At 45.7% G+C, this 17,591-nt stretch overlaps 1 protein-coding gene across 1 annotated transcript; it reads right to left on the bottom strand.

Moving 5' to 3' along the window:
• Positions 1–726: 726 nt before the first annotated feature.
• On the bottom strand, positions 727–17,142 carry mtdha (metadherin a). The gene is made up of 13 exons (XM_088600771.1): positions 16,102–17,142; positions 15,082–15,186; positions 14,416–14,500; positions 13,277–13,444; positions 10,836–10,883; positions 9,720–9,890; positions 9,405–9,494; positions 8,079–8,162; positions 7,462–7,589; positions 6,698–6,811; positions 6,306–6,422; positions 4,545–4,704; positions 727–2,498 (listed from the first exon to the last, which is right to left on the bottom strand). The coding sequence occupies exons 1-13, from the start codon at positions 16,447–16,449 to the stop codon at positions 2,428–2,430; spliced, it is 1,689 nt and encodes a 562-aa protein (XP_088456897.1). The 5' UTR covers positions 16,450–17,142; the 3' UTR covers positions 727–2,427.
• Between the last annotated feature and the right edge of the window lie 449 nt (positions 17,143–17,591).

The following is a 17,591-nucleotide window of genomic DNA, read 5'->3' as shown; positions in this document are numbered from 1 at the left end:
GAAGACAGTTTTGTCTGCTCTTTTACTCAATAAGCCTCTTGTAAGCGTGTGTTGCATCTGTCTTCATTATTACCTGACTGGTGGGGGTGCAAGATTGGACTTTTACCAACAGTTTGTACCCAGGCTGGCAGCAATATTAATGAAATGTTTAACTGGGCAACGATGCCAACCACAGCGCCACTGTACTGCCTCACAGCACTGGGGCCCCGTGCAGAGCTGGTATGGTCTCCCCATGTTCATGTGGATTTCAATTTCACGTTGGTCCCCCAGTTTCCTCCCACACGTCTGGCAACGTCGACCCTGGTGTGAGTGTGTGCCCTGCTATTGACTGGAGACCTGTCCAGGACAGGATCCAGCTCCCCTGTAGCCCCGAACTGGATGAAGCAGTTAGAAAAGGGATGGCTAAATGTTTAACCACTAAAACCCCCTACAACAACACGCATTCACAGAATTGCAGGAAGTGCCAAAGCAAATTATTTACATTTCTTATTAATACTAAATGTGCATTGTGTAGATAAATATGATCAGGTTTAACATTTTTCTTGCCATGGGACCTTCAAAAACATTTTGAATAAATGCTTGAGCTCAGATACAGGCTCATACCGCAATTCAGAGATCCTTTTCGGGGTCAACTTTCTGCACAAATGTTATATTTGCACAGTTAACAATTCACAAATTAATACACCGAGACCTGTGAAGACGATAACATTAAACACCGTGCAGATATGAAGTTTATCAATTTATTTAAACAAATCAACTTAGAAATGTCATTGCATTTAACAAACGCTTGAAACACGTAAACATACTTGTTTTCCATGATCTGGGAACAGGTAGAAACACATCTGCTTAAATTTAGTCATCATTATTGGTTAGGAAAACAACAGAATGATATCATTAATAAGGCAGGTTTTCTGCAGCTATACCAGTATTTTTCCACTGCTATACACTGTGACAAATATGCATAAAGGTAGTTACCAGACAGTGCCACAGGTCAGTACCGTATAGCGACACACCATCCTTTCTCGTTCTCTTCAAAGCGTCAGAAACAAAACCATCCCGGAGCTTTGTTTCGGTGACAGCCGTAACCTTAGGTTGGCATTGGCATATGTGGTCCTTTTCAAAAGCTAGTAAGTTTGGTAAAGGCTATTTACAGTGTACATGTCACAGCATGAACTAGTATTAAAAAAAAATGAAAAGAAAACCTGCCAATCTAAATTTGTATATCACACAGTGTCCATCAATGGCAATCAGGTCCAAAAACACATTTTGTTTTAAAAAATACAGTTTAGGATTAGACCACCCCCCACCCCCTCAGCCCTGAAAAGACCTGATGAAACAAAAATCCTACTTGCAGTGAACAGATCTAAAGGTACATCCTACATACTACAGCTTAAGGCAATAGAATTTCATTCCTGATACTGTTAAAGCTGTCCCTAAAGACCTCCTTCCTGTCTGCCTATGTTACATCACATATTGCACTCGATATGTTGCTTCCTTCAAGCAGTAAAAAAAAAGGGAATGAAAGACATACATTCTAGAATATTCTTCTAAGAATAAGAATAAAAACACTTAAAGGTACATTAACCTGCAGCACAGCGCACTCACAGTAATCTCAATTTGTAGAAAAGGCCTATATTACTTTACAAATGGCTTGGCTTTTTCTATGGCAAAGAGGTTACAAGAAAAAGAAAACTGAAGACAATATAATGGTAGCATCAGAAATGATAACATTAAGAGGTTGGGGCACAATGCAGTACAGTATGGAAAATAGGCAGAAAAACACACTAATCAAATATCTTAGTGTAATACACTAAGAAACATCCCCAGAAAGAGATATTCCTTAATCGCAGGCATTGATTAGAATTAGCCAGCTACATGCTGGATACACATTTCTTTGCCTTCTATTTCCTAAGTGAGGAACTTCACATTTTGACTGCTTTTATGTCCGAGTTGCTTGACTAGAACTTATCGCCTTATCATGTGCAATATGTGAAGTGTAAAAAAAAAGGGTAGGCCTATGGTAGCAACTTGAGGATTTGTTCTCCTTTGTAGTCTTTATTTCACTGCAAATACTAGTCGTACAATAACGTAATTTTTTAGGGTTAATGGACGTACATCACCCAAAACTATTTTAATGTAAATTAAAAAAAAAAATTGACCTTGTGCCCAACCAGATATCATTTTTAATGGTTTACACCTCCTGGAAATCCTCACCTGCAGCATTGCTTGCAGCACACAGATGTTAGATGCAATTCATGAGTCCTGGTTGGCTCAGGACAAAGCTGGTCAGGACTACAGTTCAATTCTGAATGTTATAAAAGTACAGTCAAAATTTGTAGAAAATTCTGTACACTTTCAAATTATTGCATAAACATGAATTTCTTCAAAATCATTTTGCATATTATTCATCTCTACTCAGGTTCCAACTCATGTTTCCCGTCTCGCCTTCTTCTTCTTCTTGACTTGCTTTGGTGACTCCCAGTTCTCTTCCGGTTTTTCTGAAAGGAAACCGGGAGAAGTGTTAAGATAGAAGATCAGCAGCACTATTGTCGACCATCTTAATGTGGCCAATTACTGTCCCCTGTGTGATCGGTTTGACAGACAGCTTTGCTTTAAAAGCATAAAAGCTGTTTCAGAAACAAGTAAAGCAATTTGAAAAGTACTGCCTTTCACTAGAACTGAAATTACTTACTCAACAAGATGCTTTTTGCTACTATGCATCATTTCTGTAAATACCAGAAAACACTATTTGACAATGCAAATTAAATCTGCCATTATAAAGATATTACTCAAAAAAAGGAAAATCAACATATCATAACTTTCCCTAGTTTTTATGACCAATGATGTGCTAAATAAAAAAAAAGTAAAATACACAAACTGTACTCTTATGGTCCTCTTATTGAGCACAGAATTTAGTCGTTAATCCTGTGAATCCCAAACAGATACAACTGCCTGCTTTCCTCTTCTGTAAAATAAATCACTGCCCTACTGTACATCTTAAGTCATGAGTTACAGGTGTGTGTAATATAAATCCAAAAATGTCAACATCGCTTTTTAAGAAGCAACTTGCAACAAATATTAATGAAAGACATTAAAGAAATTTCTCTTTGAGAAACTGTTTTCATTTCACATCCTTTAATAACACTATTTATTATAATTTAATATGTACCCTGTGAGATGCATCCTAACCTCTTATGAATACATGGCTATCTGTAAAGCAAGCAAATATTTTTGCTTAAATATTTAAAATATTATTTGAAAGGCTTCTAAGATACCTATTTTTATTTAAATGGAAGAACCTCAAATACCATCACATGACACCTCAATTCAAACTGAGCTACAAAATTTTAATCCATAGTACCACTTGACAACAAAAACTATAGAAGCATCTTCTTCCTACGAACACTTCAGGTCAGCCTCATAAGATGTAACAGCACTGAAAATATGGAGAGACCGCAAGCAAAACAAAAGCATTTCTTCATGATCTGCAGCACCTTAATGAGGTCTGGTAGACAGTATTGTCTTGGTATAGTCTGTGGTTCGCTGCTTAATAGAGCAAATATTCCTCCCCTCCTCATCCACAGAATGTTTCTACAGTCCGCTGTCTGTTGTACCATGTAAGATGCCTCCTTACAATGATACGTAGAAGAGGAGAAAAAAACTGGATGGACAGCATTGAGGAAAAAAATAATTGGACCGCAAGCCATCTTTCAAACTATTCTTAAAATGAGTTGTAAATGATGAGACTTTTTCTTAAAAAAAGACAATCGAGGGAAGGTTACAACTAATTTCAGACTCAAGAATGGACCCTTGCAGTTTTCTGGAATATAACTGGCAGTCACATCCACAGAGTAATACCTTTTCAGGCACTGCAACGGTCTATGGAAAGCCAAGGCCAGCTGTGTTTAATACGACAACAATCATTCTTTTCATAAAAGACTATGTGAAACCAACTCAAACAAATTAAATCCTGTTTAATTTTGAAACCGCGACTGCAGTCACTCAGATTTCCTCCAATTAGTCGCAAGACAGTAAAAGTTAAAAAAAAACTATTATCACAGCTTCTGGCTGCAAGTCACAACACAGCAGAGGCAAAAGCCCATCTGGATGAGAAGGCACTGAAGGAGTGTGTTTGATCCATTAAGGCATGTTCACTCAAAAACTTGATTTGCCATTCATCCAAACCAAGGAAACATCTGTGAATAATCACCAGGCTTCAGGCCACTTCCTCCACACCTATAAATCACTAAAACATAACCTGTCTGCTTAACGACACTCAGCATGGGGAAGAAATATCATCTGGAGTGAGGAGGAAGGCCCTGCTGAAACCTCATCTCCAGCCGCAACATAACATTCAAGAAACAGAAGCAACCCCCCTTTTCCAAAGCGATGCGTCAACCCGGGTTCTAAAGGCAGGTCTATTGTCTGTTTTTAAATGGCCAGCTTCTGACGATAAAGGGCTCCGGTCACACTCCCCCCCCCGCCCCACTTAAAGAAAAAACCCTAAACCAACAGCCGGCGCAGCAGGTGCCCGGGCGACTCACTCTGTGAAGGTGGAGGCACGCTGTTCTGTTTCGCAGTGGGAACTGCAGGCTCTGGGCCCGACGGCCTCTGTGGCACTTGTGAAGGGGTCTTCTGGGAAACCCTCTCCTGCACGGGAGCAGACAGCGGGGTCACTGCGGGAACAGCCCGCTCCGCCCGGACCTGAAGAGCACAACGGCACAGCGTCATCGTCACCCGTTCATATATCCCACAGCACCATGGCTATAGTGTCAGCCTTTTCACCAGAGCTGCTCTTCCGCCCGTTTTAAATTCCAGCCCCTCACCATCTCTTTACAAACCTTTCGCTTACTTGTCTTAATACATCACACAGCATTTTTGTTTTAACCATATAAGCCTGCCGAAGTTTAACTTCCAGAAACGTGTTACTCTGGCTGGATTAAAATCTTAAAGGTGCAGAAAAAAAAAATCAAAATAAACTTTTCACCATGTCTCTTTGTTCTGAGTTATGATGCTAAACTGAAATTGGAAAGGGGCTGGAAGTTTCAGACGTCATGTTGATTAACCATTCCTGACTGACCATGATGCGCGTGAGATACCGCTGCAGGGATATATCTCGCCACACAGGAGATGAAGTGGCTCAACCTGTTGATTGTAAGGCCTGGCGAAAATCAATGAAGAAAAAAAAAGTACCAATGTGCCCCATTTATCAAATAAGAACAATAGCTCCCTGCCTTCACTAAGTTGGAACAGCACCTCAGGTGAACTGACCAGCAGTAGAACCAAGTGCTCTTTAGAGACGAACAAGGGTTTTGTGTAGACCACCCTGGTGGCCCACATCCAGGTCTAGAGCGTCTGGCTCTGCACATAACTGTTGTGGACAACAGATGTCTAAATGTCTAGAACGAAGCTGTTCAAGAATGGGACAGTTATGCTGAGGATGCCCTTACTTGCGAGGCTTGAGCCTTATTGAACGTTTATGGGATGAAATGTTGCATCTAGGGCTCAGAGAGCAGCAAACGGAGACATGCTGGTCCTGGCTCTTTGAGAAGAAAGAAGTACAGAACTCACACAGGACAGCGTCTGTAGCCTGGTGCTACGCATGAGCCACAGATGTACAGTTGGTACTGCTGTGACCACACACAACTGTGGTCCATGTGGGTCCAAATGCCCCAGTATAGTGACGGGGACATTATACTGTAAAACAGGCGCCGTCCTTCGGATGAGACATGAAACCGAGGTCCTGACCCTCTGTGGCCATTAAAAATCCCAGGGCGTTTCTCGAAAAGAGTAGGGGTGTAACCCCGGCGTCCTGGCCAAATTTCCCCATTGGCCTTTATCAATCATGGCCTCCTAATAATCCCCCTCTATGAACTGGCTACATTACTCTGCTCTCCTCCCCACTGATATCTGATGTGTGGTGAGTGTTCTGGCGCACTATGGCTGCCGTCGCATCAGCCAGGTGGATGCTGCACATTGGTGGTGGTGGAGGGGAGTCCCCATTACCTGTAAAGCGCTTTGAGTGGAGTGTCCAGAAAAGCGCTATATAAGTGTAAGCAATTATTATTATTATAACTAGCCTAATGATTTTCACAGCAAACCCCCTGCTGATGAGAATTTTAATATACAGCTTATATTTACCTGTGTCACGTTTGTGCAATACGATATCAGTGCACCTGCTATAAGAAAGTGCCCATTTTCCCCAATGAGCCCGTGTGAATACGCTGTAGTTGTACATGTGGCGTTTCTTTTGGTGCTCAGCACGCCTGGTCTCTCTCCTGCACGCGGACGGCGGCCGCACTGACCTCCGCAGGCTTGCTCGATGCCGTTTTGGCAGACGGGTCACTCTCCTGTTCGCGTCGGGCAGGCTTGGCACCAGCCTCGCTTTCGGCCCAGGATTCCTTTTCTTGCTCTTCCGTTTCCTTCCAATTCAGAAAATGCAACAGGAAGGACTTTTTAAAACTCAGCTTTGCTACAGTTGCTCGGCAATATACACGCCTGTGTGCAGAGAATGCTGGGAAACGGCTGCACATGACACCCTGGCTAAAGTCACAGAGTCAGACTGGGACCCTGCTGAGGTTTTACAAGGCATCAGAGAGGCGTGTCACACTGATCACTCTGGCCTTAAAACGTGCACACCTAAAGCACAAAATCTTACAAAACTACAGATTCTTATACGGTAACTTTTCAACAATACTTGAAGGGCAGCGTTGGCTTCTTCTCCTTGTTTCTTCTTCTTCTTCTTTTTCTTCTTCGACTTGCCACCACCAGCAGCAGCAGAGTCCACCTTCTCCTTCTCCTCATCTGATACCTAACACACAGCAGCAAAGTCAAAAGGCTCTGTAAGCACAGGGCGATCTTCTGCAACATGCGCTATAAAGCACAAGCCAGCCTAAAGACCGAGCTTCAGAAACGACATTTCTGTCAGAGAATCACTGAGAAAAGATGAAGTATCTGCAAAAATAAGTCCACCGATACATGTACATGCAGCGTATTATCCTGACTTAGGAAAAAAAGCAAACAACCGAATCGTAATGCGCCCTCAAATACTGTACAATACTTGTGTCCCTTTAACCTTACATTCAAGAACTTCTGCTTGAGCTATTACAGAACTTCTGCCATTCATAAGGATTTTCATTCATAACAGTCCCGAAACTGGCAGATAATTAAGAGTTGAAAGTTCAGTACGGTTTAGGAAGGCAAAAGTAAGAAAGCATGGCAATTCTGAGCTCCCTGAGCTCAGCTGAACTTTAAAGAAAGATATATTGAGAACAGCAGCTAAGAGGCAAGAGCTTCCAGAGGAGAGGCGACGATCCTGCCACTTCATTCGCAACAAAAATAACTCTAAACTGGTTAATTAATCCTATCAGGCAATGATGCAGATTTACTCAGACTTGACATCCTGGTGTGCGACAGTGTGAGCTCAACACTTCTACACACACGCATGGCTAAGCCACTGACCTTCTGCAGCTCGGTCTCCGGCTCCTGGGGCTGGGCAGGAGTCTGGGCCTCCGGCTCCTCCTCATAGTTCCCCCAGAGCTCCGCGGGAGCGTTCCAGTCTGAGGTGGGGTCCACCGAGGAAAGCCCATCTACAGAGCAACCACACAGCGGTTTCAGCAGCAGGTGCGGATGGGTGTTTCACCCAGCTGACAAAGGCTGTATTCCCAAGTTTCTCTCCCTTCGCTTCACATAACAGCTTTTCTTCCTCCTTCGTGGATAAGCTGGCATGGGCTAGATAAGGGAAACTATTTCTGCCGTGGATTCCTGCAGCGATCGAGACGGCGGGTGTTCTAGAAACACGTGAATACCAACACGCCAGGCTGCATCACAATTACAGAACTGTCTCAACATCGATGACGACTTGCTCGCTTGCGCGCACCAGAACCTGCTGAACGCGTGGCGCAAGTCGGTTAGAAGACCTTCGCGAAAAAAGAGCTCAAAAGACAATTTGCATCCACAAATGCAACACAATCAAACAGCACATTAAAAAGTTGAGACACCAGATATTTGAAAAAGAAATGAAATTAATGACACGTTTCAACACAGCGTTATATTTTGTGTCATTTGACATCTCTTACTTAAGCCAGACCACTCATCCGCCACTTTATGTTGGCCACCATCCCACTGCAGGTCAGCGTTAGTCTGGGATCCTGGTTCTGCACCTATAAAACAAAAGAGAGCACATTGTCTTGCATGACAACGGAAGTTTCTCCATCTCAAAAACTGCATTTCAAATGGATGCTACCCCTTTATCAATTAAATTGCAATCAATTAATGTAATTAGCAATGCATTATAAAGACTAAACTCACAAGTCACATGAAATCCTCACGAGTACCACAAGTTTCCTGCAATGACGTATCCACAAGCAGGCAGACTCATGTGAACGAGTGAACAACACCATCTACTGGTGCACAGGTGGAATTACACTATGCAGTTTGAAGTGACCAAACTAATCCATGGACTATTTTTCTTTTGAAGAGAATGAAACACTTCACAGCAGCGGTATAATATGGTGCGATACCACTAAGCAGAACAGAAACTACTGAGTTTCAAATCCAGTAATTCCACAAAACTACTTAATCTGTAACCTGCTAAGAAAAACATTTGCCATGCAAAAAACGTGTGTGAACTGTTATGTATGGATTATATTCTGCTACACTGAACACAGATCAATGAAGCAAGATTAATTCAAACACGTATATTATTACAGAAGGTGGTGGGATGACAACAGATGCTGAACATGCACTGAAATGTGCATTAAAACAGAGACTTAAAATGTGCATTTTCCTAGGTTTATCATCTATTTCACAATTTTTCACTCCTGGTCCATTAGAGCACTGTGTCTAGGTGCAGGTCACCCCGGACGCTGAATGGCTTCATTCAAATGAACTGTTCACCGAGTTCTCTATTGCCCATGTTTACAAGTTAGCAGTGATTGAGAATGAAAAATTACCCGTAACTGCAGGTGGGCTGTGGCCCTCCATCACCAGGAGGGTGTGCAAAAGAGCAAAGTAAAGTAGAAAAATCTGGTGTACCCCCTTTTCTGTCTGTCCTGAGCATTTGCTCTTAGCTCAGGTAAAAAAAACCAACAGCTTTTAGTTTAAGAATTCAGTTTTTGCCATTATGGAGTCAAAATTCAAATAGCGCTACATTTAAGAAAATAATATTCATCTGAGATGCAAAACATCTATTTCAATGTGTACATTTAAATTTGTCTTATTATCAGTCGATTAAGTCGATGCTTGGCATCGCAGACATCTGCAGAAACTTTATTTTTGGCACTGCAAGCTCTTCCTGTAGTGAAGGCAGGCAGACTATGGACTCGGATTCGATACAGATTCACACCGGAAGGGTACTTTTCCAAAATAGGAAGTGATATTGGAAACTGGGAGACTTTTCATACCAGTAACAGCAGGAGTTAAGCCAAGAGCGGTGAAAGACGAGGGATTCAGATCTGGCTTCTTCATTCTTGCATCTACTGTGGTCCATGAACCTGCAAAAGATTATTACAGCATTTGAGGATGTATCTGCGTGCGGGCAGCCAGAACAAGGAGCGAACAATGCGCATTACATTGCTATTTCTAGTGAACTGTGTTTATGTTGGGGAAAACTTCTCAGCTAAACCTAGTATTTTCTTTATTTTGTACAAAATCTTCCAGTACTGTACTCGGAAACTTCAGACACAGGCCAGAAGAACGCGCCTGAGCCGCAGAGGTACCTTCTGTGCCCTGGCCCCACGCCGCGGGCTCCAGGCTCCTCCTGGGAGGTGCTTCCGAGGCGCTGCTCCAGGTCTCCCCGTTGACGCCCGACAGCTGAGCCGGCAGCTTCATGGCCATGTCATTCCAGCCGCCCCCGTTGACCGCCGGCGCCTCGGTCCAGCTGGCCGACACTGCGCGACAGACACCGCGCGAGCTCGTTAAACACTGCGCCGCAGTCTTCCCCGACGCGTATTGGCTTGACTCGATATTCGGGGCTGAGCAAGTGCATAGCTGAAACGAGAGCAGGGTTCTCCATCCCCGATCCCAGAGGGCCCCAGTCCAGTGAGTGTTATACTGTAGGTCACCGGTTCTTAAGGACTGACACCTAAGCTACTGATAATTCAATCTAGGAATGCGTTCCATTAGGAGAACTCTGGTACTAAGTCCTAAATAATGTCTAAATTACTTAACATTTCCATCCATCCACTTTCTAACTGCTTCTTGCAATTGAGGATCACAGGGAGCCAAAGCCTATCCCAGGAAGCAACGGGTGAAGGCGGGATACACCTTGTGCAGGACACACACAAACACATGCTCATACCGCAGCCAGTTTTTCCCAGAAGCCAATTATCCTACCAGTAAGTTTTGGGATTGTGTGAGGAAACCAGCCCATCCAAAGGAAACCCATGCAAACACAGGAGAACATACAAACTCCACACAGATAGCACCCCAGGGCTGGATTTGAACCCAGGGCTCCAGCACTGCGGGACAGCAATGCTAACCTTGAAAATTGGCAACAGAATTATTCCATACCTTTAGAAATTGATCATTTAATACTGACCTACATAACCTGCCGGACTGGGACTCCACAGGACAGCTGCCTTTAATGTATCTTTAAGATTAAATGGGGAAATGAAAGTCTCTTCACTACTTTATACAGCCTCTACTGAATATACCAGTGAAGAGACTTTCATTTCCCCATTTAATCTTAAAGATACATTAAAGGCAGCTGGATCAATGAACATTAAAACAGCATTCTATGAACATGCTTGTGAACACGACCTACATCTTAAAATTAAAATGCACCCCCCCTCTACAGTAGCAACAATTTCTACATTTAGTAGAAAGTTCCTTACCCTGAGATATGACAGCATCTTTCCCGGGCTTGTTACGATGCAGATCACCTGAGAAAAGAGGTGATATTACAAAAAAATGACTGTAGGGAGGCAGTCAGGTGTGAATGTTGGAGATGTAATATTAAATGGATTAAATGACATGTCGTCAAACGGTTACATTCCTTTCACACAAATACACATATTATTCTATTTAAAATGACTCCAAGTGAAAAAGGGTTCTCCTAACCAAAAAGCTGAAATCAACTAGCAAGCAGATTTTTTTTCTATGGCATTTTTTTACAGTTCATTTCTGCCTTTACAAAGGCCAGGTGTCAAATTTAGCAGTTGGGGTTCAGTCTTGGGGGGGGGTCTGTGTGTTTATGTGGGATCTTCCACGTCCTCATCAAGACACAGTAAGGAAGAAATAAAAAGAGCAAACAAAGTTAGAGTTCAAAGGGAAGAATTTCAATCCAGGATCCAGGGAAACTATACTCAACCACTATGCACTAGTAGGACCTCAACAAGACTGTGTTCCAGTTTGGTTACCATATTACAAAATGCACATTATAGCCATAGAAAACGTTCAAGGAAGAACATCAAAAACGATTCCTGGTCTCAAGAGCCTGACATTTAAAGACAGGTTAGAGGAACTAAAACTCTTCAGTGTACAAGGAAGGAGAGCCAAGTGTAAAAAACTATGGGCAGAAACAGGCTCAACCCAGGGGACCGCTTCCACGCTTGGAGCAAAAACAAGCACACGGGGACGCTGCTGTTATCCACTCAGGTGTCCCCATGTTCCCTGTTGTGTGCGACGAGCACCAGTCTCACCGCTCGGCAGTGCCTGTTTATCACGCACAGTTCTTCACATGGGCTAAATAACAGTTTTAAGCCACCGGTATATCTGAGCAACACTTCCTCTTAGCGGTCCATCCACCCTCCAATCAGAAACAGAGGTGGTGAGGAACCCAACAGCTCAGTTAACACAGATTCATTACTTGTGTGCTTGGACCAAGCTTCTTCAACAAGCACACATCAAAACCTGAGGTACCAAGCGTTTTAAACTACTGGGAAAGAAATTCTACCACATACCGGTTGTGTTTCATTGTCTATCTACGGTATTAAAAAGCATTTTCCAACATTTGAACGTCCTTTGATGCCGATTTGGGGGGGCAGAAGTAAACATATGCTGGCATGAGACAGCAGCGCACCCCTGGTACACAGGTGGCTTTATTTACAGAAGCCCCAGGGTGGCTCGGAAAACACATGGGGCCATGTGCTGCTCCGCACAAGTCTCCGACGGAGAATCGAACGCCTCCCAGCGGCCGTGCTGCAATTCGGCTCATTTCACAGACCGTTCGACAAACGCAGCTGCAGAAGCCCAGACACAGGCCCTCTCTCTCAAAACACAAGTGACCAGATGAAGAGCATTTGACAAGAACAAAGACCCTGATCACAGGGTATTTAGGATTACTCGTTTAAGAACCTAAGAAGGGTTACAAGTGAGAAGAGGACATTCGTCCCATCTGGCCCATTCGGCAGTTAGTCATTCATCCACGGATCTCAGCTAGCTGTGTCTAGAAAGGAACTCTTGGTCCATACTCCCACAATCTTTCTATATTCTATACATAGCATTTTTGCTTGAAATATTTATACACACCTCTACACAGCGGTAAATGTAACTCACAAAGCACAAGCACCCATTTAGGCACTCAGAGGATATACTGAGTGACTTACTGCATTTAATAGTTCCTCCTATCCCCAAGTAGCAGAGCATTTTCCCATGGGAATCTTATACTCCCTGGTGAGTGACCACAAAGAAAAACAACTTGTCTCAGGTGGGCAAGAAACTATAAGGCTTCCAATCCCCACAAGTGAGTTATACAGCTACAAGCACCAGTATCACATGAACTGGAGCAGCGTTTCCGGCACGTCTCATCAAACCTGACCCCAGTCCATTTCACCAGCCTCTTAGCATCCACAGTCCGCACCATGCAAACATCTGTGCATTTTAGTGGATGTCCAAATCGCGAGTATGAAATAATAGTCTCACAATCTATGCTGCATTCTTAATGAAAATCTCCAGCCCTTGGCGGCAGCTGCTCGTTTTAGTACGTGTCCACCCACCCATTTTCTCACTGCTTTATCCCGTTCAGGCTGAGCTGGAGTCTGGTCCTGCAAGCCCCAGGCACGAGGCCGGATACACCCTGGACAGGAGGGAAGTCCACAGCGGGACACACACGCTCACACCAGCTTGTCTTTGGAACGTGGGAGGAAACCGGAGCATCCGGAGGAGACCCGGGCAAACATACAAACTCCCCACAGACAGCACCCCAGGAATTGAGCCACTACCACCCCACCCCTCTTTAGGACATACCAAGCCCAGACTCTACCAAGCTGCCTTTCCTCTGAGCTACGGGACCAGAAGCGCTGACGTGCCCCCCCCCCCCAGCCGGACCCCCTACCTTTGCTCTTCCTGGCGGCGGGCGGAGCGGGGGCGAGGGCGGCGGGCTGCTCCGCGGGCGCGCTGGCGGGGGCCGCCTCCCCGGGGCTGCCGGAGTCCTCGGTCAGCCCCTTGTCCCTCCGGCGCTGCTGCCTCTTCTCCCGGTTACTCACTTTGGTCTCCCAGGTGCCTGAACGAGAGCGAGGGGGCAGATCGGAGACGGGGAGGGGGGGCCCAAGCTCTCGGCTCCCGTCTCGGGGGAACCGGAGCGGACAAGCAGCCCCCCAGGCGAGGAGACCATCCTTCCCTGAAGGAACGGGGCAGAGGGGGTCTCTCTGCGGCCCGCTTACAGTCACAGGAGCATCACCGTGACCACAGGAAAGATTACAAACGAGAGGAGGGAATCCAGCATATCCAGCTGGTTGGGTCGTTAGCAGCTAACTACGGAGCGGTAGTTAGGGCGGAGCGGTGACACTGTGGCTAAGGATCTGCGCCTGTGGCTGGAAGGTTGCCAGTTCGTCTCCCGCGGCCGGCAGATTAATCCTACTCCGTTCAGCCCCGGAGCAAGGCCCTTAACCCCACCTGCTCCGGGGGCGCCTTATAAATGGCTGACCCTGCGCTCTGACCCACAAGCTTCTCTCTCCCCGTCTGTGTGCCTGTGAGAGCAAGCTGGGGTATGCGGAAAGAAATTCCTAACGCACGAGATTGTAAATGGCCAATAAAGTGATCTTATCCGAGCCGAGGATCTCATTCAGTCCTTCCTTAACGGGAGTCAGGGTTTAAGCTTCAACAATAAGGCGGGGCACTAAGCTTTTTCCACACTACCGCAACTCTTTATACAAAGAACCGCCTCTCGTCCTCATAGCTCCTGCGTGTGACCTCCAACTTGTGTTTCACTGTTCATTCTAAAAGACGTCCTCTGGGCGGACTCTGTCCGAGGCTATGAGGATGAGTCCTTGTCTGAGACTAAAATGGTTCGGCTCTTCAAGCCTTTAAGGAGGAACTGCGGCACTTGGATTGATGCTAGGGAAAAAGCCAGTACTTTACCATTACTCCTTTACCTGGAGCAATAAGGATCATGTGCTTTTTTTTTTCCCTTTCCATTTACCACACACCTGCTCATATTCAACAGCCTCTGAATTCACAAAGGTGAAACGATACCTTCATCCGGTTCTTTTCCATCCGCCGAAGAAGCATTCTGCGCCTGCTTTGCTTCAGCTTTTGGCTTCTTCTTGTTCTTCTTCGTCTAGAAAGCAAGAAAGAGCGGGTCTCCGAGATATGAGCGACGGAAACGCACAAGAGCCACTAAACGCACTGCTTTGCACATCAAATGACCGTCGGGATGCAGATGCAGAGCCACATTCTGTCCAGGGTGGAAAAACGTGCCGACTCTCTTTTCGTCAGAAACCGGTCAGCGAGAGGGGTTTCAGCTTTTCCCAGAACAAAAGCGCCCTCTGTCTCCTCATCAGCTCGTGAAAGGCACTACGGGGTCCGTTCCCTGTCCGCTGGTCGCTCGGACAGCTCGGGAGGGGACTGGCTTCACGCGCACGTCCAGTCCGCAACCTGACACGGCCAGCTGGCGCCGCCAGGCCCTTTCCATGAGATCAGGGGCAGGCACCCCCCCACCACCACCACCCCTACACCCACAGTTGTCAACGCCTAAAATATCGACAAATCAGCAGGTCGCGTTTTTCCTTGCTTTATTCCAGAAGGGAAGGAGAAAACCGACCCTTGCGCTCGCAGCACGGCAGGACTGCTGCCGCTTAGAAAGTCTGCGGACTTGGGCTGCCAGTCTAGAAAGCGACCTCGACGGCACCGCAAACACACCTTTTCGGTCTTCACCTCTGCCGCCTGTTTCAAGACGTCTTCTGCCGCGGCTTTGACATCGTCTTCCTGCAGCTCAACAACTGTGCGTCCGTTCGGCTGGGCTTTCTGCGGGACACAGGAAACACACGCAGACGAACTCTCAGCATGGGCGACAAGAAAGTGCACATTTACTGCCACATGTATGGCAGTACAAGTACATAAGTACGCAGAAAGCAGCACCGCTTTAATTTTCTAGTGAACACGTCAGTACAGAAGGATCAGCGGATTTATATTAGGTGTCGCTGCATTTATAAGGTGCAGCTCTTTTGTATTTTTGCGTTTAGCAATTCCACACAACATCCTTGATAAAATATTCAACCTCCCCGTTTACAATCACATCCGATTAACACGTAGCAAACGGTAAAAGGGGGCAGGAAGTTAAGAGATACTTGCGAGAAGGATTACGTGGATTTCGAGAGAGCACTGACGTAATAGAGCGTAATCTTTGTACTTCACAGAGCTACAATGTGCCCAGCGAAGTCCGGTGCCTTTTTAATAAAGCCTTTTAAAAACGTGTCTGTAAAACAGACACAAGTGCGTAACACAACGTAAAATAAAATCAAGTTTATTATTACGTGGTTTTTTGTGCTAAAGTTCGTTTTTCCCCAACTGTTATTGGGATGCAATGCAAACCCCATTTACAGCTAAACAAATGCATTCGTTTACCTACAACAATCTATGTATGCAAAACATTTCCACCTACTTTCGGCCTCACGGAGAGGTCGCCAGAAACTGTCCCTTCGCCATTTTTCATTCAAACAAGAAATGGCCTGCCATAAACTATTCCCCAACTGATATAAAATGCACACATATATGCACCTATTCCGCCGTGCACGCTCCTTGGATTCTCGTTTTGAGCAAAACGCTATAAAAAGTTGCACAGTCACATTTCAGCGCCGACAACTTCGGCTCAGTTGTCCGTGCAAGAACGATCGTGACGTCGTGCCCAAGCGCAGGCTGTACCGAAGGCGATCTCGTTACCTTATCAACAGGTTTCTTTTTGTTCCTCTTCTTCTGCTCCTCGGGCTTGCCCGCCTTGGCCGCCGCGGCCTTTGCGCCCTGGCTGGTCGGCTCGGCCGCTCTGGCCCCTCGCTTCCTGCCCCCGACGAGCCCGGCGCAGGCCGCGGCCCACACGGCCGCGACCCCCAGCAGCCCGAGGAAGGCCGTGAGCAGCAGTAGCACCCACGACGGGTACAGCTCCGGCTTCAGACCCAGGTCCACCCCGAGCTCGGAGCGGAGCAGGCCCAGGCCGGAGGACAGCAACTCCCGCAGGCGGCTGGATATCTCCTCGGCCTGCCTAGTCGCCACCTCCTGCCAGCTCGCTGCCATCTTTTACACTGAACACTGACAGACAGTCGTGGGGCAGAGACCAGCGACGGGGGGGGAGGGGTTCAGTTTGACAGCATCCCCCTTTACCGAAGGCAACAGAAAAACCACCGAGACCGTACCTAACCGTCAGCTCCCTGATTCTTTAACGATTTAAAGTTTCATCACCGGCTTTTCGTTGTTCTTAGCGACGGCGGTGACGGTGTTATTACGGTTCCCGTACGCGGCGCTCCCTCCCTTTCGCGACTCCCAGGATCTGGCGATGAAGCGAAAGTTGCTCCGTGTCAGTCCAAAGCCCCAGCGAGGCCCGGACTCCCTCCTGCAGATTAGTGCAACGTCACCATTAAAATGGAAGGGATGCGATTTAAAAAAAAAAAGGAGGTGGAGGGGGGATCCTGGGTAGGTTTCGGGTGAGCTGGTCTCTGAGGGGGAAATTGCCCGGACTCGCCTGCAGGAAAAAGAGATAAGAGACGGACACGCTGGAGAGAGTGTGGCGAGATTTCCTGCGTGGTAAAACGAAACCAAGATGGTAATAATAATAGTTTTTTTTAAAAAAAAAATCAAAACGTGTTTAAAAATAGTTCGTGTGTAACCTTCAAATACCGAAGCGAAGAAAATGAACGCGTCTAATTGCGTCAAATAAATGATAAGGCGTTATTACCCGGCGGAAGCCCCGGTGCTACACGATGCCCGTCATTACATATTTATTTTTCCAGCCGTCTGCAAATGTCCAGAGTCAGACGACAGTGGTCTTTAAAGCGACAGGTTAAGTTTAAGCTAACTTTTAACAGTAAACGATTGTTTCGTTTATAGACGGTTTGCCTTGGTCTTCGCATTGGAATGAAGATTTTAACAGTAACCAGGATCTAAAGACGAACTGTTTAACAGTTACTGGAAGCATTTCCTAATGTTACAAGACGATATAAACAAGGCATATCAGCCTACTGTAATGTCAATATTGACTCCAGCCCGAAAGTAAGAATGCAGTTTTTTCATTTTTTAGTGGACTAAATTCAGACCCCTCAGTATAAACCATGACCCAGTAGTGGATGTCATGTCATTTTCCTCCTGTACTGATATTTTTACATGACATGACAGTGATAAGTGCAGTACACAAGACACAGTATTTTAGGTCACATATATAA

This window comes from Lepisosteus platostomus, chromosome 12, assembly GCF_059453375.1.
Source record: "Lepisosteus platostomus isolate fLepPlt1 chromosome 12, fLepPlt1.hap1, whole genome shotgun sequence".
NCBI classification, from domain to species: domain Eukaryota; kingdom Metazoa; phylum Chordata; class Actinopteri; order Semionotiformes; family Lepisosteidae; genus Lepisosteus; species Lepisosteus platostomus.
Note: the sequence above shows the minus strand (reverse complement) of the source record. Positions and strands in the feature narration are given on the sequence as shown.

Coding starts and splice junctions, on each gene's coding strand:
- mtdha (XM_088600771.1), bottom strand. CDS start 16,449: ATGGCAGCGAGCTGGCAGGAGGTGGCGACTAGGCAGGCCGAGGAGATA. Junction 14,501..15,081: donor CAGAGGTGAAGACCGAAAAG/GTGTGTTTGCGG, acceptor CTTGCTTTCTAG/ACGAAGAAGAACAAGAAGAA. Junction 6,812..7,461: donor CGGAGACCGAGCTGCAGAAG/GTCAGTGGCTTA, acceptor GCTGTGTGTTAG/GTATCAGATGAGGAGAAGGA.